At 38.4% G+C, this 18,464-nt stretch overlaps 1 protein-coding gene across 4 annotated transcripts in view; it reads right to left on the reverse strand.

Moving 5' to 3' along the window:
- The window catches only part of PRKD3 (protein kinase D3), a 40,342-nt gene that overhangs the window by 14,080 nt on the left and 7,798 nt on the right, over positions 1-18,464 (reverse strand). For 3 of the 4 annotated variants that reach the window (XM_080614729.1, XM_080614730.1, XM_080614732.1), the window contains exons 3-10: positions 12,595-12,733; positions 10,725-10,856; positions 10,373-10,465; positions 9,878-10,035; positions 8,315-8,504; positions 5,642-5,719; positions 4,104-4,287; positions 2,282-2,405 (exon numbers count right to left, since the gene is read on the reverse strand). In XM_080614729.1, coding sequence (XP_080470855.1) covers positions 2,282-2,405; positions 4,104-4,287; positions 5,642-5,719; positions 8,315-8,504; positions 9,878-10,035; positions 10,373-10,465; positions 10,725-10,856; positions 12,595-12,733 — 1,098 coding nt within the window. The remainder of the gene's footprint in view (positions 1-2,281; positions 2,406-4,103; positions 4,288-5,641; positions 5,720-8,314; positions 8,505-9,877; positions 10,036-10,372; positions 10,466-10,724; positions 10,857-12,594; positions 12,734-18,464) is intronic. The other variant, XM_080614731.1, reaches the window with a different exon arrangement.

Here is an 18,464-nt window from a genome sequence, read left to right on the forward strand (position 1 = left end):
CAGCTATCTCATATAGGAAAAACACTCACTCATCTACCTGGTTTTCACTCTAGGTAATATGCTCCCTGAACGTGAAGCATTTTGATTTAGTAACAATTCTTGGGAGTCATGCTTCCTCCCTCTGAGGCCTCACACCAACATCATAAGGGTTCAAAGAACTGAACAAGCCTAACAAGTCCTTAATTCTTTTGTCAACACAGAGTTCAAGAATGTCAAGAGCCCACAAGCAAGACGGATAGATTGTGAGATTCAAGTGGACAAACTATCTTGGGAGAAAAAAAAAGAAAAATAGAACTCAAGACAGACTGAACAGCCATTTTCTGAAAGTCTCCATCAATAAGAAACATCTGCGCCAAAATGAGATATGAATTGCACATAACTGTCTTGTAATTTTAAGCAGAAGAAACAAAGAAGCTTTTAGTATGTATGGCTGTATGAGTCTAACTTACTTTGCTTGCCCCATGCTCACATATTAAACCCATTTTTATATTTCCGTGAAAACCCAAGATCCTCATTCTGGCTTAGGATGCAAAAGTTTAAAATATAATACAGCAGAGCTTAAACACCTTCAATCATGGGGAAGCTAGGTCTACTTGTAGGAGTTAGACAAAGAAAGCTAGGCCATGAATGAATTTAACTAAATGGAATTCCTAGCCAGCACTGAATGGAAGATGAGTAAAGACATAAGGATGAACCTGTCCCTTGGACATATACTCTTTATAAAATCATGAATCAGGAAAGACTTCAGAGGAGGGAAAAATCAAGGAACAAGTGGTAACACCCTCAGCGATATCAAAATCTGCCCATACCCTATTCTGAGAAAGGATGGGCTCAGGGTGAGGAAAACAATATAGATGATGATAAAGAAACTTCTCATTATAAAGGGAGAAATATCTTGTTACCCAGGACGAGCAAGAAGAATAAAGATACTGCTGTTAAAATGAACCTCTCTGGAAATGACAGAAAGCCCAACTTGTTCAGGAATAGGAAACAGTCTGACATTGCTGAGAACTGAGGGGTCAAGGGAAATAGCTGATGTTGTAATGCCTAATACGGAAGTCTCCTCCCATTAGGAAGCTCTATGAGATCTTGCTTGGCTGACAGTACCTTGCTTTGGGGCAGAATACTCCACTTTATTTGCATGGCCTTCTCGGTAGATGTCATCTAGGTAGCAGCCAGGCTGACAGCAGAAGAAAAACAAACTAAGCTAAGGTGTACAATCTGACCACTGTTCCATGAAGAGGTTCAAAAACATCCATGGAAGAAAGTACTGGCTGTAAGAAAGTACTGGCTGTACTGAAAGATTAAATCAGAGCTGAGTACCATGCCTGTCATGAACACTTCAGAACTATTTGTCTTTGCCTGCTACCTGGCCTTAGCTCTTCATAGCCAGCTGATAATTGTATCTGTTAAGTAGCCTTGGCTTGAATGTCATCTAAAATATGCTAGATACTTATTTTTGTTTGTGATAAACACATCTAGGTATTAGAAAACAGTACTTCAAAGATGGTTTTTAAGGTAGTTTCTGACAGACCACAGTGGTCTGTTTAGTGGATAATCACAAAAAGCAAAAATAGTACAGTAACCTGAGCTGAATAGTGTCACTCCTCAGCTTGACTTTAGGATAACTTAAATTAACTTTGCTTCTCTAAATTCCTGTAGTCCCCTTCAACTAGACTCCTGTGTAGACACAAAGAATGCAAAAGTATTTATGCTGCCTTTCATTAAGTCTCAATATAACACACTGCTTCATGAGATCTGGAAGTGTCTTGACTTCATCCTTTTCACTCATCTACCAAAACATGAGAGGATCCATTCCCTCCCATCAGACAACTCTAAGGAACCCAGTTACTCTTCCTTATTCTCCTTCTCAACACATAAACCCAAGAAGCTTGCCTGAGAAGGTTCAGTTAAGAGATTATTACTGGTAGCACTGGAAACAAACAATGTAGTCTTTTTGGAGGATGCTTGAATAGCTAAGGACAGCGTCAAGCCACAATTCTTTATACCACTGACATCAAGAGGAGTAGTGAGTTTCTTGGAGGGTAGAGTGTGTTCAATAATGCTTACTTTTAGATACAGCAAATTGATGGAGGAATGAAGGGCCCTCATATCTACACATAAATATTTACAAACACCTAGATCATCAGAATAATAGTGCCAATAGTTAAAATTTCTTTCAAATGATACTGTAAATCAGAATACCTAATTAAGATTTATAAAATACACTGGTTTAAAAAAATAATCTAACTTAATTTAGGAAGAAATTAAAGCCACTGACCAGATTGTCTCTACTAGTATAGTGGACCATCCATCCTTCCTTCACCATTGTACTGCTCTTCCTCTTTGTGTGCTTGATTGACTGTACAACTCTCATGAGTGGAATATTATTGCTCGTTGAAGGACTGAAAAAAAGATAGAACAGTTAATATTTAACAAATGAAATACAACAGTACTGCAATTATACTGGTACTACACATTCAGACCATTATTTTCAGGAACAGGCACCTTTTCTTCCCATACAAATTTTATTCATAGCTGAAACTGGTAAGGTATCTGGGTTCCCACTATCTCTCCTAGTGCAAGTGTTGCAGTACGTAAATTGATCTACAGAACACAGAAGAAACACACTGGAATGAGGACACCTATGGAAACCATCTTCTCTCAAAACAATTAGCTGAGACTGCTGGTCTTAATCCATCATAAAAATATAATGAACATCAGCATCACTACTATTTTCTCTTGTCTTGACTATGCTACTTCTTAATATTTTTATTACACTAATGAATGTCCCTAAGCATACTTTCTAGTTACGAAAATATTAACAGGGGTGTGTTAATTCAAATCACAGCTGCACTAGAAAATTCTATCCCTGCTCAGGGATGGTAACTGTCCTGCAGACAAGGATTTGACAATCTCTAATATCGTGACAGTCACTACTTAAACGTACATTTTTTGAAAGCACTGAAGATGGAGTCAACCACTAAGTTACCTGCTTTACATCAGAGCTCCTACATGTGGCACTAACAGAAACGTTTGTAAATGAAATCTCAGATTCAAAACAAAAAACTTAAAGATGCTTTAACACAGCATTCTGTGTAATTCTAGTATACAGAATATATACAATATATACTATATATATATATACAGAATATATACTATATATAGTGTAATTCTACAGTATAACTGCAGATGCCACAGGATGCTCTACTTGCTAAAAAATTTAATTGCTTCAAATCCAATTAGAAATAAATGGAAAAATCCTACCTAGAGGTGGAACACAAAAAAGCTGCTACTTCCAACTCAGGAAGTCCTTGACCTATAAATCACTGAAAGTTGGGAAGGTATCACTATATGCTCTTCCTCACATATTTGAATGTTAAGTCCAGAGTTAACATGACCTTTAGTTTGACGTAATAGAACTGTTCTTATGTTAAGAATTACATAAGAAAATCAGCATGACATTATTCAGAATACAGAAAGTAAAAAGACCAAATCTGATTAAAGGAGCTATGTAACAGTGATTAAAGGAACTACATAACACCTCTGGATAGAAGACTTCAGAAAAAACACATTCAAGATAAAGCAAACTTCTGCCTAAATTAATATTGATTATGATGTGAATACTAAAAAGTATCTCAAGTAATTCCTTTTAAATCAGCAGATGTATAACAGTAAATTAGGCTGAAGTCACAAAGATCTTAGTCATGTCAGCCATGTTAAACCATAAGTTTTAACATGTTTTGATAACATTGTTTTACCTCTTTGGTAACAGCCATTTCACAGCACCTTTTCAATTAAAAGAGATTATATTACGGTAAATTTTATGTTTCAATTTTCTTGAGACAGAATAACTTTCTGAAATGTTTAAGTAGTAAAAAAAAAGAAGGAAAGGGAAAGGGAAAGGGAAAGGGAAAGGGAAAGGGAAAGGGAAAGGGAAAGGGAAAGGGAAAGGGAAAGGGAAAGGGAAAGGGAAAGGGAAAGGGAAAGGGAAAGGGAAAAAACCCCCACTTTAAGAGGTGCAAGTTGCCTAATCAAAAACGGTTTACTCACATTATTGAGGAATTTATATCCAGAGCAAAGAAATCCACCTTATGACTTACCTGATGGTTTTGACAGCTTCTTCATCTTTGTCTGCATCAAGGTCAGATGGATCCATAAAGAAGATCTTGTCCTCTGGCGGAGAGGGCTCCTCAGCATCATCTAGACCTCGACTACCATCACTGTTCAATTCGCTGCTATCAACTTCCATTGGCATGTCCAAGTCCTGCCCTGGGCTAGCAGGTTCTGGAAACACCACAGAATTCAGATATTCTTTCAAGTACACAGTTTAAAAATAACCAACAAATACCCCACCACCACCTAATTTCTTCCTCAGTGTCTTCAGTTCATATTTATGCAAGTAAACATAAAAGTAAAATCAGAATAAAAAAAGTCCTCTAGTTTTCACTACGTGATGGAAGTGCAAAATAGGCTACTGCACATTATCAATTTGGTTTTGCTAAATGTCAAGGCAAGAGAGACCCAACTAAAACAAGAAACATATTGAAAGAAACAGAGTGAAAAGCTTAAGGTCTAAACCTATATCTCATTAAGTAATTCTGTTCCACAATAATCAGCACAAATTAACCTTTCACTGGCTAGAGATGACCCAGAGGATTATTCCTGTGAGAATGAAATTCTCCATCAACAGAAACCCAACTCTGTTCTTGCTTTTGTAGCCCATAGTAGCAAAAGTAAGAGAGAAAAGAGAGGCTGTGGTATTACAGAAAAAGAGAAAAGCAGAACAGATCTTATTCACATCTGACTTTCTGTTGGCAGAAGTTTAATGTTTCCAAAAGCTTTATGACTTGCACTGTGCAAAATTACGAATTAAGACATACCATTGAGAATTAAGAAATACCTTAATCTATAGCCTTTTTTAGCCTTTTTTTTTATTATTATTATTTTTATTATTTTTTAGGCCTGAAGAGAGCTCAATTGAAGGGTGGGAGAAAGAACAATAAATAAATAAATAAAGAAAGAAGAATTATATGAAATCATAGTTCCCAAACTACGTGCCCTAGCACCATCACAAGAGTGCTGAAAGCAGGCTGAAGCAACAACATGCTGGCCAACAACCAAAAACCTAGGCAAGAGCCTTGGAGCTGGAAAATGGAGGCACAAATGGATGGAACACGCCGTACAATGGCAACAGACACATTGTTTTTTCCTTTCTCTTTTACCTCAGAAACTGCTGGGCTAACTCTGGCCACTGAAGATCATTGATACGGGAAAGTCATAAAAAATGGTACTAGTCTTCAGATAATAACATCTACAAATACAGTTCATGGTGAACAATGAGCAGACTGATCACAACAGATGATTATTTTTTCAACACTGAGATAGCTTCTTGATTTTTTTATTTCCTTTGAGCAATCTCAGACAAAGCACACTGCACTTGCCAAGGCTGATGAAGTAAAATTGAAGTCACCAGAGTGTAAGTTTTACAATGCATCATTTTAACTGTTTTTAATAAAACTAGATCAGTGATCTCAGGCAAAGAAACTGTGAAGATAGAACAAAAAGATGTAAAACATTCAAAGATGAGAGAGCCAAAAGGTACGACTGTCAGTATTTGAAACCATGTTTCTCATCTTACCTCCATTAAAAATCACCTCTCCAAGACAGTCTTTAGGCACTTTAGATGCACAGCGTTTGTGACAGTTGAATCTGCAATCTAAAATAGAAGATAAATAAGATTATGATACCAGAACCTCACTCCTACTCAGCCACTAACATTCTATCATTCACTACTTCCATCACGAACTGCAGCTCAGTTTTATACATTTGTATGTAACTGAAGACAGCACCAATGAGGTCACCTCCAGAAGGAAATTAATATTCTTGTCCTGATGTCATATGTTGATTTGCCCCACCACTATTCATTGTGTCAGCACTTCCCCTTCCAGTACACAAGTTTTCTACTTTTCCAGCTTTCTCTGTGGCTATTTTTGCCATTATGATGTAATTTTTCCCATCCTCTAATTTGTTCCACATCTTTTTTATCACTGCTGTGATTTAAATGTCTCATCTCTACCATGTTTCCCCACCTGCCACCTAAGACTTGCAGCTGTCAGAGCCTCTAGGATCACACACCTGTATCACAGAGCAAATATGCTGTGCAGTAAATCCCGAAGTCCAGTTTCCCTATCATTCAGACAGGCTGAACACTGAAGCTCCATAAAGGCAGACAGAATAATGTTGTGTCCAGATCTGGCCTGATGTGAAGATGGAATTTAACCTGAATGTGTGCCATTTCTGCATCTGAGGCATCAGATGCAGCCTACTGAACAAAGTCCAGCATACAACATTAGTGGTATTTAACAAGAATTTCCTCTATTAGCAGTATCACCGTAACTTTCAACTCAGTATCAACATCATGAATCTCAAAAGTCCCTACTGTCCCCACAACCGTTTTCAATCTGAAGTCCCTACTGTCCCCACAACCGTTTTCAATCTGATAGCTTAGCCCCTTTCTGCCATCCAAGGAAAGCTCACTGTGCTTTCCTTTTCAGCCCAGACAAGAGAAAAATCAGTATCTCCCCAGACTAAGAGCAAGTCAATCCTAATAAATTAAACTACATCTAGAAACATTCTCGGGTGTTGCAAGTAGTCTATTAAACAGTTAGAAACATTCCCTAGCATACTTTTGGTCCACAGCATTAGCACAGTCTCAAACAGTTCTCAGGTCTAGTTCCGATTTATATCAGAGCATCCCACGGAATTGCTCCAACAGGCAGTCTGCATACAACCACCTAGGCTGGGATACTAAGAAAACCTGTTCATGACCATGGGTCATTTTGTCCCAGTTGACCTCAGTGTCCAGGTCCAGGAATGGTACTGGGCCCATTTAATTTATTACCACAAATATAGCCTTAGCATCCCAAGAAGTCCAAGCAGAAGCCTGGATGAATTCAAGAAATCCAGGGCTGTTACGGGTTCTCAGGAACATGGTACTCATGAAAGATCCATGATGCTGCAGACTTGTGAATGTGCACAAAGAAGTTGGTGTGAAACCTTAAGAATCTGCAGAAGAAAGTGGTATGAAAATATTCTGATTGTTTAATACCTATCCCTGATATATTAAAAATACATATAGGATCATACTGCACAGACCAAGGCCTATTAGGAAACTTATTTCTGTCCTCTGTGTATATATTTCTCTCAGCTTGTTTTCCATACATAAATGCTTGTTTTACCCAATGTCATTCACTTCCTTGAAACTGATGTGGTAGCCCCATTTGTTCGGCTGGATATACAGTCACAACTGCATATGGTCAGTAGCACCTCTGTGTTAACTACGTTCTAAAACTGCAAAACACCTTTTTCAGGCTTCGTTATTTATGCACTGCATGTATGCAAGAGACACAGTGACGGGGCAGGGGGGTTGGAATCAAAACAGTTCAGGATGCTGCCTTCAAACAGACTACAAAGACTGCACATTAATAAAACCAGAAATGAAAGATAAAACTACTTCTTTACTTGAGACTGCAGTATTTTTAGTAAAAAGAAAATTAACACAGCTGTACGCTTACAATTTTTGCTCTCCTCTACTTAAGGAAACTGAAAATGTATTCAGTTCCCTCTTTCAAAATGTTGACTTTCGGTACTCACATGTGACTAACTCACATGAGAGAAATGGAAAGTCCTTTCCATATTGTTTATGATTCATCATTACAGTTTTCTTTCCTAAACCAAAGCTGATAGATTTGCGCTACCCAGCAATAAACAGCTGGAAGAACATCACAATGCCATACTTATGCCCTGGGAACTGCATGGAAGTCTGAGAACTGAAGTCATGCATCTTAACATATGCTAAATAAACCCCATGCACCTGATGAAGCCTAAGCTAGCTCAGGAAAGGCACCTGAAAAAAAAAAAATTTGGAAAATTTTTCCAAACTATAATAACCAGTATTCTGTACCAGAATAACATAATGAAAATTTACAAATTCTTTAGTGATGAGTCTGGAAGATACTGAACAAAGAGAGGTACTTCCCATTTTACTAATTTAGGATTATCCTTTTACAATTAAGGTATTCCCAATCTACTTGTGATTAAATCTTATTTTTCAGAAAAATGTCCAATGCACAGGCTACTGGAATGAGATGAGGGCTGCTGTCATCCTCTCAAAGATACACAGTTTTTCCAAAAACTATACTGCTCTATTTCACAGTGTGCATCCTTCTGGCAACGAAAACAGAAGCTGAAATCAATTTTAAATACAAGACCTTTACTGAAACTTGTTGCTGCAGCAGAAAATCAGGTTTACCTTTACACTGCATCCCTTGGCGGAAAAGGCCCTTGAGCAGCCGTTTGCAATACTGGCATATGGTTGGACGAGTGTAAGAGTGAACAGCAAAGGTGTGCGGAACCTTCACTCTGCAAAGCACCATCTTTTCCATCCAGATGGGACGGCCACTCCAGGAGGGAATCCTCTTACTAGGTTCTGGGCAGCAGCGCTGGAATAAAGAAGGTACACATGATTTGCCCCAAAACTGTTCTACTGTCATAACTTTGAAAAGTCATGGCAGTCAGGTGAAGTCCCTGGTGTCTGGAAAAAGGCAAACATGGCACCCATTTTTAAAAAGAGTAGAAGGGAGGATCCCTGGAACTACTGACCTGTCAGTCTCATCTCTGTGCCTGGGAAGATTATGGAAAAGATTCCCCTAGGAGCTATGCTACACATATAGAGGATAGTGGAGTGATTTAAGAGTCAGAACGCTTTATCAAGAGCAAGTCCTGCCTCACCAACCTAATAGCCTTCTATGATGGAGTCAGTACATGAGTGGACAAGGGAAGGGCTACTGACCTAAAGCATTTTAAGACTCCTGAAAGATGAGCCACAAATAGGATAATATATTACTGACCAAGTATTCAAAATCAGGTAAGAAAGAAGAGGTGGCAAAGAGGTACTAAACACACATGTAGAAATCATAAATTCTGGGATAGGAGAAAAGGTTACAATTCTATGATCACTGAATAAATCTTACCAGCAGTTACAAAATTCAGAATTCAGTATTTTTCATTACTCAAGACTAGACTTCATAGCCTATAACTAAAAAAATATGTTCTTGAACTAGACAATCTATACAATTTATACTTTAAACTGTGGTAAGAATTGTTATACTGTAAAGTAATAGAACTAGGTAAGTAGGAAAGACTAAGTGCCTAAAGCACTGCTTTTACCCCACCATAAAAGCAGCAATGAAACAAATGGATCTAATCACTGCCTGTCCTGTCTTACAATCCAAATATAGTTGCAGTATAATCAATAACCCTTCAGCAATCATCATAACCATTATAACAAAGAACTATTATGGATGACTTTATACTGTAAGCCATTCATTCCCTACACCCTCCTTGATAGGGCTTCGGGTTTTTTAGACTAACTCTCTGAAAAGCGTAACAGCATATCAGGAATTCACTTTCGTCTCCCAGCATAAAAGCTTACAATTTGTACTGCTTTAGACAAGTAACTATTCTGTACTGATACCATAATTACAGAATGAATCTGTATTACAAAGAAGGCAGGATGTTTTATCATTCCTGAAACTAAATTTCTCAGAGTTCATGTAACTATGAGTGATAGACTAATAACAAAATTATACATAAAAGTTATAATTTACTTCCCATTTCATTTCTCACAGTAATAATAGTTATCAGTAAGTGTCACAGGCTAAGACTCAACAGATTTAAAAAGCAAACTAAATCAAATCATAATGGTTAAGCTCAACTCCCTGGTACCCATTATGAGCCACTTGCAACACTATCTAGTTCCCCAGAGGTTTAAGGGTTTAAAACCAGAAACTGTTTGCCCTTTCACATTACATACTTCTTCAGAGGCAGAGGATGTGTATTCAGCTTGTGCTGGTCTTGGAACTGAAAGCCCTGCTCCTGGTAAAGACACGTTAGACAGACGCCTCTTTCTCACTCCACTGCAGTTATTTGGAATCTTGAAGGCACATCGCTTATGGTAGTTTAACCCACAACCTGAAAGAGAAGTTATTTTAGACAGAAAAAACCCTCTCAGCATTCAAAGTAACAAAATTAGTATTGATATTTTGATAAAGCAGTTAAAAAGATGACCCAGAAAAATTGTAAAAGCAGAAACAGATCGTTCTGTTAAACTCTCTTTAGTGTTCTTGTGCTTCACAGAAACAGTTTTTTTCTGCACCACTTGCTGTAACACTGGTCCTCAGTAAGCCCAGCTACAGAAACAAAGTCTTAGACTCCAAAGCAGCTTCTCCCTCCACCATGCAGCTTCCATCAGCTTTTCACTTCAGAGCACAAGATCAAGGAGAAGCCAGTGAGCAGGCAGCATCAGTACCTGTCAGCAGGCTGCAGAGTGCTCCACAGCCAGCTGGATGAAGGCCACAAGGAAAGGAATTCCCCTTCAGGAGTCTCTCCGAAGTATGTGCTCCTTGTGCAAAGAACACACTCATAAGCTAGCTATTTCTTTCAAAGTAGGAAACAAGAACACTCCTTAAGTCTTTTGCCCAGGATCACACAAGGCTTGCACTAATGCCAGGATCAGAACTCAGTATTCTGATATATGACCCCCTCAAACTCTAAAATACTACGTTTATCAGGTGCTAACATATCAAACATGATACACTTTCTTTTTCCTCATCCTATATAGACACACATACACAAAAATACACTAAAAATCACAGACTTACCTTCACATTTTAAGCCTTGTCGTACCAAACCCCAAAGCATCTCTCCACAGTAGTCACAAAAAGTAGGAGCCTTGTAGGAATGCACATAAAGTGCATGAGGACGAATCTGGAAATCTTCAACTGTAGCCAAAGCTTTTAAAAAATTGCAGTAAATTATGGTTCTTGCCACAGGATCAACAAGGATTTATGGAAAGAATATGTTGTTTTAAAAATGGCACATTCAAAGAACACTAATGAGCTGTTTAGACAACAGCATTTTACTGTACACCATTTAAATATGCTTTTAGAAGATTCCATAGTTTTCAGTAAGCTTTACTGAGGAAAAATTCTGCTGGGGTCAGTAAGCTAATGGCCACAACCAATCAACAGTATGAGTCACAAGGCTGAAAACCTCACTAACTTGAGAAGGCAAATACAACATACAACAGACATTGCTAAAATCAACAACGTTTGAAAAAGCAACTTAATTTTCAAGCTGTTTTGTAACCTACAAAACTTTCAAATAAAGAACAGTTCTACAGATTATTCATTATATATACAGATTTTTATCTTCTAAAGGACTTTTTCAGTAAAAGCTAGTTAGATTGACCTTTGTATATCAAAACAGAACTGCAGATAGTTTCTATGTAACACTGGAAGTTTCATTAGTAACATTCTTTTTCTTAAGCATAGATACATTTAAATGAATTTTTTCTTGTTTCTTTGGAATGTAAATTAAAGAAAAAAAAAAAAAAGTGCTGTATTTTACATTAACGTTACCTTGCCCTGATGGCAAGGTAACTATTGCCATCTATGACCAAATGCTATGCTTTGATCAAATATGTACTAACACTTCATATTCAGATTCCCATGTCTCAGTTTTAAAACCCTACTGAAAGATATTTACATCTTCAAAACAGCTTATTTTCTGGTGGTCTGTTTGTAAGGAAACAGCCAGAGATTGTCAAGAAGAGGCACACACAAAAATTTTCCAAATATGCCATTCACCAGAAGCAATGAAAAGCTCAAACCAAGATAATCAACTTGGTTGACCATCCCAGACATGCCTAGAAAAGTAGGTCCTGAAATGAAGGATCTCAGCCTCACAACTCTGGAAATCACATTTTATTGATCCAATTTTCAAATCTAATCCCACAACAGCCAAGAGATGTCTCTTTCTAAAACATAACCTCAGTTCGGCACTTCATCCTCAAAGTCTGATAGAACAGCTTGATGCTAGTTCAGCTTTTATTCACAGCTGGCTTTTGGCTGAATTTGACACAGTACCAATGAAACACGATTCAAATCAGTTAGGATTTGGGGGGAGGAGGGGTGTCCTCATTATTGAGGAGTACCACAGGTTAATAATACCACTCTGAGGACTTTATTGTTTAGAAGAAACTGTTTCCAAGTACTACAATAACCCTTAAGAGTCTGTCCTTACAGGTATGATTCAGCGACTACATTTATATGAAGCCTTTTAGCAGTATAAACCATCAATGGCAAAAGCTACAGAATAAAGACAGATCTGAGCAAAAGAAAGCAAATGACAGGATTGAAACAGCAAATTCTGAATCCTACCTGCATTTCAGCTTCAACAATTACAATAATAAACTTATATTATTATAATTATAAATCTAATAATTCAGATTTATTTCTAATAATAAATCTGAAGATTTATTCATGATTTATTCATGACAATGAAACTAACAAAACTCAGTACTGAAGCATCAGTACCACTTGTATTTTCTTGGAAACCTTTAACCCAAAACACTCATCCATTATGAGATTCAAGTCAAAAGACCTCAAGGTATGATAATCGTGTTCCATAAAGTCCTGTTTCATATTATCTGTTGAATAAAGCACTGTTCGCTATTACAACAATACCTACCAGAGAGCACAACCTCAACAAGATCTCCCTCATGTATCTCTTCTGCTGATGTAATTCGTTGCAAAATATTATCAGAGTTCAGGTCATGGCGGAAAAGGAGAATCTTGTCATACATGCCAAAGAAACCACACTCTGGGAACTGCAATAGAAAGCAAACTCTAAATTAACACATGCTGTCCGATAATCCTAGTAACAGCTACAGAACTTAAGATCTTTAAGTGTTCCATGAAAACAAAACTGATCTGCTTATTTTTGAGGAACTGAAACATTTTCTGCACTGAAATGTAGCATAAAGAAAACAAACAAACAAAAACTGAAAAATAACCCATGCCAAAACAAAACCTGTAAACCCCATCAATACCAACTTCTTCCCCTTCCCCCCCCACCCAAAAGTGAGACTTTTTTTTCAAACCTGAAAAGAAAAAAATGTTAAGAGTTTCTGTTTCTTTGGGTTTTCAATCTCTCAGACCTGCATAATCAGTCCAGCACGTGAAAGCCAATGCAGATCTAACTCACACACCAGCACCTGTAAGGTTTATTTCAGACATTCTGGTCAGATAGGTATTCAGCTTGAGACATTCCACCAGCACCTGCCACACTATTCTTGAGAGACAAGCCAAAAGAGGCTCCATGTCATTGTTCTACAACAGTTTACATTCCAGATGCAAGAAAAGGAAAACTCGATTCCATGCACGGACAGAAAATTCTGCAAATCCACGTAGGGAATAGATAGGCTACTTAAGTAACACACCATTTCCTTGTACACTTCACTGAGAATAGCTTTCTCAGACTGTATTTTCCCCACTCTTCAAAATACTGTCAAGTGTGAGTAAAACTTCATAGAATGAAAAGTTTAAAGCAAACAGTTCATAGAGGAAAAAAAGAGCAGGAATAGACTCTCAGAGGAATGAGTAGGAATCAACCAGCTCCTTTGGCCTTTTTGCTTAAAACAAAACTCAGTGGGAACACACACAGGAAGAATATGGGGAAAAATATGGAAAAGCACACCACAAATTTTCATTTAATTAGGTAACAAACTAACACTCTGATAATTTAGATCTTACACAGTCAATAAGTAGCAGGGTCTAAACTGCATGAAGCTTGTGGTATATTAACTGTCCTTAATTGAAGCAGTCAAAGACTTGTTTCTACCACATCAAAGACATCATGAAGGTATCAGTCACACCCATTGTTTTCACACTCCCTTCCCATTCAGAGAGAAAATAATTTCCTCTTTCTGGTAGCAATTTTATTCGAAATATTAAGTTGGCTTTCTCTGTGTTGGTGTGCGCACCTTACACATTTACATTACACATAATGCTGAAGAATCCCCATGCTCTGGAAAGCATAAAATCTCCATGGACAGTCACAAAGAGAGGCAGAACCTGTGCCATTTAAGCCATGCAAAAGAAAAGACAGATCTGATGAAATTATACTGACACCAGTAGATATTTTATCCACAAACTGATTCACTGGGCTGATGCCAAAGTAGCAGGCTGCTTCCTGTGTCTCCCAGCTCACTCTTAGGTTCCCTACTTAAATCTGACACTCTCGTATACTCTGTACAGTAGCCATGACAGAACAGATATGACAGTATCATTATACTCCCCTAAACCAGATGCTTTTTAAACCTTTATACAATAAAATCCTATTGCTTAAAATTCCTTAGGTCACCTGGAATTACCTGTAAGAACTCTTATCATATATGTTTCAGTATACTCATCCACTGTATCAAGTTTACAGAACCACTTACAAACCACAGATTTTAAGGAATCTCTAAGGTACTTCACAGGTTAAGTCTCTAAGTCTCTCTCATTGGATGTGTCTTTGTTTCTTTTTTTTCCAGTCTCTGAGACCATACACCTATCATGCAGCTGCCAGAACATCCCTACACATAATCCCCCATCCCAGGAACCAGAGGTCACATAAATCACATACCAAGAAGCATTTACTTTAAATGCCATGACTGTATGTATTTTGCATGTGCATTTATCCATTCTAATGTAAAAATCTTGGACTTATTAAAATGTTTTAAACATACTATTAATTTTGGAGACTAAAAAGCGCATTAGCTAATACAAAACTTACAGATAGATACTCAAATCCTTTTTGTGATATCAAGTGTAATGATTTAAAATATGAGACATTACATTCCCTAGAAAGCAGCATTAACATTAATTCCAAAGTTTGTAAGTAACAGTATAATGCCTACAATTAAGATTTGGTTTTCCAGACAAAGGCTAAATGAATTGTTACAGAACAAAAGTATTGTTAAAAAAAAAAAGAAAAGGCAAAATCATCTATTATAGACCAGTAGAACTGCTGGCATCAACACCCTCCTTTAGTTCCATGTTAATTAAATTGACCTTTTAAATTGTACCATGAATGCTTATGATACCGTAGTGACACGTTTTACTGCCCTCTTCTCTCACAAGTAGTATACATACACATGGATGAAATGACTGTGAAATGTTGTCTGGTTTTGTAACTGTAATGGTTAACCTCCTGAAAGACTGTTCTCATCAGAACAATTGTCTGGTCATGCCCTGTGCCTGATCAGCACCATGTGTCCTATCTTTTTATAAAATTCCATTTCTAAGTATTTTCCTGGAGGATGGGTTCTCATTCTGAGCACACATGCGTGTATGGGGGGGGGGGGGAGGGTCTGAGTGGCAGCAAACTGGAGCCAGACCACAAGACCCATGTGGTACCAACGGTGCCAGCAACTGGAGAGACTAGACTGAGTAAAATCAAGAGCTTGAATATCCAGGTGCCAACTGGACGTTCAACCAAGGTGCAACTAGAAAGATCAAGATCAAGAAGCACCTACTAGGCCTGAGAGTACCTGAGCCCAGCTGCTGGGGGCATCCGCTTTTTTGGTGGTGGTGTTTTTCTGTTGGGGGTTTTGTTTGCATGTTTTTCCACTAACCAACCTTCAACCTGAACCACCAGAAGAAGGTACAGTATGAGACCACTGGCGCTGTCTGTGTTAATGCGAGTGCTGTGTGTCTGCCTGTGTTGACCTTTGTGCCCACATGTACGTGTTGCACACCTGTATCCAAGTTGTACACCAGTATCCAAGTGCCTGTGCCTGCTGGGAATACACGGTCAGTCTTGCTGCTGATTGGACCTGGGCATGGAGCTGTTGCAGCCTCGTCTCTGCCAGGAGGCTGTTGGATTCAGTCATCCCTAACTAAACTTTTCAAGTTTGATGAACAAATCCCACCCTTCCACACACACTTCACCACAAGATTCCCCTGTGATCGAAGCACAGACCCCAACAGAAAGATGCCTGTCTGACCACTCCTTTTCACACACTTCAGCTCAGACTCTGCTCTGCCCCCACTGGAGTCCTGTGCGCCGGGCACTGGAAGCACTGGCTGGCTGCTCTCCACACAGCCGGCCCTGATGAGCTGCAGGTGGCCCGTCATAGCCTGTGTCTAAGGCACTTGGCCAGGCTTCCATGGGGGAGCTGTGCAGGCAGCTTGGCTCCTCACACACTGCAGCGCCCTGCTCACTCTTCCGCTCCCCAGCACATTCGGGAATACAGCATTCCTTGCTAGCACCTTAGCCAGAAGGCTATGTGCAGACTGCTGGCCAACAATAACCTCATCGATTAACAAGGGGTTTATGTCAAGTGGTATCTTTTAACAGAATTTTTACGCAAAGCTTAAACTATGTTCAAGCTGTACACTATCAAATTTTTCTCTCTTGTACTGCAACAAAGTACAGCTTTCACAGCCTTCCTTATGCTCAGTTACAAGAAGCTGTTAAGGAAGAACACTATCCAGTTCCTTTGAAGCGTTAAGAGCTCATAACAAAAACTTGAAAACAAAACTCAGAGCAGAATTTTTTGAAGCCTGTTTCATCTTATGGGATTATACAGCTATTACTTTCCTGCATAAAAACCCAAAGTATATGCGCAGTGACTCAGAACATATAAATGGCTAATCCCAGTATCACTATATTTCCTAAAAGCAAAACAGAGACTGTTCCCAGTGTTAACAGTTCCAAAAGAGCATCTAACTACAGGAAATCACTTGCAGGAAGTCTACTTATGTAACAGACTGTGCCAAAATGAATCTCTGGTACACCAGTATCAACTACTTAGGTAAAGAATGTAGGCAACCCCTTGCACTTGCACAAGTAACACTACTAGAGCATCACTGCAGTTACACTGAGGAAAACCAATTGGTGTTACCTAGACTGCTTATACTGTAAGTATTACAGCATGTCTAGTTTTAATGGATAGTGCATTACACCCTTCTTTTTACCCAGAAGAACTCAATATACCGCAGCCAGTATTGCTGGAGCAAAATACAACTGAGGCTTCTTTCTATCTTGGCAGAAACTGCAAAATCAAAATCCCTCTACTTCAAGTTCCAGGACTTACTTTACAAAGTCCTGGACCAGTCGCCAAAAACTCACACTAGGGAAAAGCGTAGGAGGATATTGTTTCAAGGTCCAATATCTCATGACCCATCCTAACTCAAAACAAATGCTTCAAACCACCGAAAGCTAATTCCAAAGACTAATGGTGCAAAACACTCATTACCATGGAAAAGTCTCTTCGTTCACTGAAATCACTCCAATCTATTACCCCGCATCCCTACCCAGCTATTCACTCCCACTCTTTAGAATAATGTGCCAAATCACACTATCACACAGAGAATTAGCTTCAAACACATTACATGAGATCTTTCCCTCACCAGATGACTCAGTACAGACATACTTGGACTACTGCTTGGCTAGTTTTTTTCCAGCATACAAACCTAAAACCCCACTGGAAATGCTAACCTGTCCAACACATACCAGCTCCATGCCCCTCATACTTCCCAGCTGCCACCTTCTCACAGGCACGTTCGCTTTTCATGCCTCAACTCTCCATTACTCTGCTGGCTTACTTAGCCCGTAAGAAGAAAGAAGATGAAAAACCAAGAAGGCAAACCAACAAAAGGAAAAACAGATTTGAGCACAGCTGATGAACACAAAACACAAATTTAGACACATTCAAAAGTAAGTACAGTCAACTACAAGCTTAACCTAGAGAAAAACCCTGAAGGATAACTGCACTACTGTTACCAATTAATTACACCAAATTAAGCTGCTACTGCAAGAGTTGTAGAGATCTATCTGTAATATGGCCAGACTGTAACACGAACTTCGTAATATGACTCTCTTTTCAGTATTTTATTAGTAAAACATCTGCTAATACTTCAGAAATCATATGAACCTTCAAGTCAACATCTTTGCCACAATTTAGTTAGATAGCCATTTCCATGACAGTGCCCAAACCTTTGGAAGACAGCTCACACTCATTTCACGTGTTTTGGTCTTTGCACAAAGCGACACCTTAAAGTACTTTAAAATAAATTTGTCCACCTTCTAGCTAGCTATCCAAACTACTTCAATTCAGCCACATTAAAACTTGAGTTCTTAGGTATACAAATAATACAGTTAATTGTCACTTGGTTAGAAAATTCTACAGATGTATTTGCATGTTCTTCATTTCAAGCTTTTTTCCCTCTGATTATCAAAGCAAAATATTTGATCGCATCTAATCTTCCTTCCCCCTCTGCCCCAGTGTATTCAATTTTTAAGGGAAACTGGCAGGTTTGCCAAATAATCCAAGGATCTCAGTCATATTCCAACTATGGAAAATGAAATCCCACTTTGTCCAATTAAAATAATAGGGCACGACTATCAAAAAAGTGCACACATACCAATAGGATCATATTCAATTCAGATTATTCAAATTCTTGACCAGGGAATACAATGTACCACGACTACAACACTTACAAAAATGATGAACGTCTGAAACTACAGAAACAGTAGAAAGATGCACAAGCAAGTGTAATATGCAAAATTTA

Source organism: Psittacula echo (genome assembly GCF_963264785.1).
Source record: "Psittacula echo genome assembly, chromosome: 4".
In the NCBI taxonomy this organism is placed as follows: Eukaryota; Metazoa; Chordata; class Aves; order Psittaciformes; family Psittacidae; genus Psittacula; species Psittacula echo.